The 3,713-nt window shown below is 69.6% G+C and overlaps 2 protein-coding genes across 2 annotated transcripts in view; one reads left to right on the forward strand and one right to left on the reverse strand.

Moving 5' to 3' along the window:
• Nucleotides 1-1,216, forward strand: part of EMIHUDRAFT_252581 (hypothetical protein) — a gene marked incomplete at both ends in the record, with an annotated part of 4,226 nt that extends 3,010 nt beyond the window's left edge. Inside the window, 3 exons of the mRNA XM_005788076.1 lie at nt 649-714; nt 802-1,001; nt 1,198-1,216. Of these exons, the coding sequence (XP_005788133.1) occupies nt 649-714; nt 802-1,001; nt 1,198-1,216 (285 nt within the window). The remainder of the gene's footprint in view (nt 1-648; nt 715-801; nt 1,002-1,197) is intronic.
• Nucleotides 1,217-2,600: 1,384 nt separating this feature from the next.
• On the reverse strand, nt 2,601-3,353 carry EMIHUDRAFT_252583 (hypothetical protein; the record flags this gene model as incomplete). The annotated part of the gene is made up of 3 exons (XM_005788077.1): nt 2,601-2,660; nt 2,734-2,970; nt 3,348-3,353. The coding sequence occupies 3 exons, from the start codon at nt 3,351-3,353 to the stop codon at nt 2,601-2,603; spliced, it is 303 nt and encodes a 100-aa protein (XP_005788134.1).
• Between the last annotated feature and the right edge of the window lie 360 nt (nt 3,354-3,713).

Genomic DNA, 3,713 nt, shown 5'->3' on the forward strand with positions numbered 1-3,713 from the left:
CTCCCACACACCTCCCAGGCACCTCCCACACACCTCCCGGACACGTCCCAGACACCTCCCACACACCTCCCACACACCTCCCACACACCTCAAAGACAGGTCCCAGACACCTCCCAGATACCTCACAGACACCTCTCAGACACCTCCCAGACACCTCCCAGACACGTCCGAGAGTGCGGCATCGCTCCCCGGCGGGACAGACTGCCGCTTGGCCCCCCGCGTCGCCACCTCGCGCCACCTCGCACCTCGCCGCCTCGCCGCCTCCCGCCTCCCTCCCTCCACCGCCTCCCTGCCTCTCCCACCGCCTCTGTGGCGCCCTCCCCGCCTCGCCGGTCCACAGATGAAGAAGGCCAAGGAGGACCACGAGTCGGTCGTGCACGGCTGGAAGCTCAAGCTCAAGAAGCGGACCTCCAAGGAGGGCAAGGCAGACACCTTCGACATGCAGGCGCCCGGCCCGCCCGGCACCGCCCGTCACCGCCGAGATCCGCCGAGATCCGCCGAGATCCGCCGAGATCCGCCGAGATCTCCGACATGCGGGCGCGCGGAGAGACGCCCGTCGGCGCCTCGAGCGTACCCCCCCCCCCCACACGCCTCGACCCCCCCCCCCGCCCCGCCCCGCCCCGCCCCTCTCTGCACCCTCCACCGCAGGTGTACGCGCCAAAGGGCAAGGACACGGTCGGCGCCCTCAAGAAGCAGCCGACCTCCGTCCTCAACGTCAAGCGCGCGATGGGCATCCTTGCGCCCGCGCCGCCGTCGGCCAGCGCGGCCGCCGCCGAGCCGGATGCGTCTCCCCCGGCCGAGGCGGAGCAGCCTCCGTCGGAGGTTGCGCCGGCGCGTGCGGCGCTCTACTACTACAAGCGCAGCAAGCGCTCCGCCATCGCCGAGGCGAACCCCGAGGCTGCGCCGGCCGAGCTCGTGCAGATGATGGAGCAGGCCTTCGAGGCGCTGTCGGAGGAGGAGCGCGCGCCCTTCGAGGAGAAGGCGGCGGCCGACCTGACGCGGTACGAGGAGGAGATCGCCGCCGAGGCGAAGGCGCGCGAGGGGGCGAAGGGGGAGGAGGCGGAGGCGGAGGCGGAGGCGGCGGAGGAGGGGGAGGAAGCGGCGGCGGAGGCGGCGGCGGCGGAGGAGGAGGAGGAGGAGTTTCCAGACGAGGAGGAGGCGGAGAAGGAGGAGGCGGTGGCGGCGGATCCGGCAAAGTCGGGAGGAGCGGAGGTGACCATGGCGGAGGCGGCGGAGGAGGAGGCGGCGGAGGAGGAGGCGGCGGAGGAGGAGGCGGCGGAGGAGGAGGCGGCGGCGGAGGAGGCGGAGGCAGAGGAGGCGGAGGCAGCGGCGGGGGAGGAGCAGGCGTCTCTGCTGCGCGAGGAGCTGGGAGGGATGAAGCCGTCGGCGCTCAAGAAGCGCGCCAAGGAGGCTGGCGTGGAGGAGAGCAAGCTCGACGAGGCGGACGACGCGGACGACGTCAAGGCGACGCTCCTCGGGGCCCCTCGAGCCCGGCCGCGCCGCTGCTTTTCACCGGCCGGCCGTCACTTGTTTAGGGGACGCTCATCGAGCTCATGTTCGCCAAGGTGCCCGAGGGGCAGCACCAGGAGGCGATGGATGTGGAGGCGTGAGCACACTCCCCCCCGACGTGGCCCCATCTAGGGGGGGGGGGGGGGGGGCAGTGGGTCTGGGAGAAAGCGCGAGCGACGTGGAGGGCTGTGCCTGTGGCCAAAGCGATGTTGACGTGCGCCGGACCTAGTTCGTAGGGCTAGCCGTAGTCAGTACTCCCGGGGAGTAGAGTACTGAGTAGTACTCGATGGTATGTCGCATCATGTGGACTTTTCGTTTCAGTTTCGACACGCTATCCTCTATCCTAAGTAAAGCCTAAACGCTAAAGGTACCGGTAAAGCCGATAAGTGCTTCCGACCTTCCGTACACGCGACACGCGACACGCGTGTACCGTATGCCTAGCGTATCTTGTGTCGCAGTCATAGCACACACAACACACCAAAAATGGACAACAGTGAACAGACGAGACCCCAGGGGCGCGAGCCCGGTTAGGGCGGGGGGCGGGGGGGGAGAAGCCTGTCAAACCACGAATTCTCGTTTCTCGATCCCCCGCGGGCTGCTGTGTGCTGAGCAGTGGCCAGTGCTCGAGACGGCGGCCAAGCATTGCCAAGCCAACAGACGGCTCACACGACACACCAGACCGTCCAGCGCGCGCCCGCGGCGCCGTGCCGCCTGCGGCGTCGGTGTTCGGCCGCCGCCGTGGCTTCACCATTCCAGAGGGGTGCGCCGCATCCTCCCACGCCGGAGGCAGGGCGCACGTGCGCGCAGCAGCACGCTTTCCGCACGCGCAAGAGTGGGGAAGGCCCTAGCGGAGCCCGGCGCGGGTGGGGCGGGCAAGCACGGCCGCGCCGGCGCCGGTGCGACTGCCGCGAGCGGTGTGGGCGGGCGGCGGCGGAGCGCAATCTCGACCACAGATGCGGCCACCTCGGTCTGGATAGCCTCGAGCACGGGCCGGCTTCCGGCCCTGCAGTTGATGGTCGCGATCTCGAGCGCCGTCTTGCCGCTGGCCGAGCAAGCGTGCACGTCTGCCCGAGCCGCGAGGAGCGCCTTGGTCACGTCTGCCGCGCCGGACCGCGCTGCGAGACAGGGCGGAGTCCAGCCGTGGCTGCCGCCTATGGCACATGTCTCGGACATGTCGTGGACGTGCCCCAGCCTCCCTCTGCCAACGTGCGCCCGCCGCCACACCGCCTCTGCGAGCAGCTCCACCACCGCGTGCAAGCCTCCAGAGATGGCCCTCTCGAGCGGGGTGCGCCTCCGGCTGTCGAGCGCTCCGACGTCGGCGCCGTGCTCGATCAGCAGCCGGACGAGGGCCGTGTCCTCGCTCTGCTCCTCCACCAAGCATTCGACGGCTAGGTGGAGCGCCGTCTGGTCGGCGGCCTTGTTGAGTGGCTGGACTTGGCCGGCACTGCCGCGCACAACCCACTAGCCGCATCGGATCTGCGGGAGAGAGGCGCGCCGCAGCGTGTACGAGTCCACCGCCGCGCCTGCCTGCAGCAGCACCTCGCAGACGGAGGAGCTTCAGCGAGGTGGGTGTGTGTGTGTACGACGCGCCGCTTCGACGAAGCGAGGTTTTGGCAGGCGCCCCTCCTCGCAAGACATGCCACACGCCCCTCGCGCCTATGTGCTATGACTCGACCAGTGTGAAGGTGAAGAGAGCTTACCGAGCGGGCGGGCGGGGCGGGCGGGCGGGAGGGGTAGCAGGAGCAGCAGCATCATCACCAGCAGCAGCAGCAGCAGAGGAGTAGCGCCGCCGCGCCGCCGCCGCTGTCCGCGCGCCGCCGCCCGGCCGTAGGCCGTACAGACATCCCGCACACCCACTGTGAAATCGTGCTCTTCGTCCCGCGCCGCGGATGTAGAGCTCTACAGCGCTCCACACCTCTCTTACAGCTCTACAGCTCTAGGTACAGCTTTTGTTTGTCGGGCATAGCTCGCCCCCGCACGCCCGTGTCCCGAATCCAGCAGCGTTGTTCACCGCGGCAATGGCGTCCTCCGCCCGCAAGCGCGCCCGCACCGGCGGCGGCGAGGAGGACAAGGAGCCCGTGCCGGTCGCGGCTGGCTTCGAGGCGCCCATCTTTGGCGTGCGCATCGTCGGCCAGGTCACCACGCTGACGCTCGAGGGCGAGGACGGCCCTCTATCAGTCGGGTCGGTTGGCTTTGCAAGCGAC

This window comes from Emiliania huxleyi (genome assembly GCF_000372725.1).
Source record: "Emiliania huxleyi CCMP1516 chromosome Unknown EMIHUscaffold_1388, whole genome shotgun sequence".
NCBI classification, from domain to species: domain Eukaryota; phylum Haptophyta; order Isochrysidales; family Noelaerhabdaceae; genus Emiliania; species Emiliania huxleyi.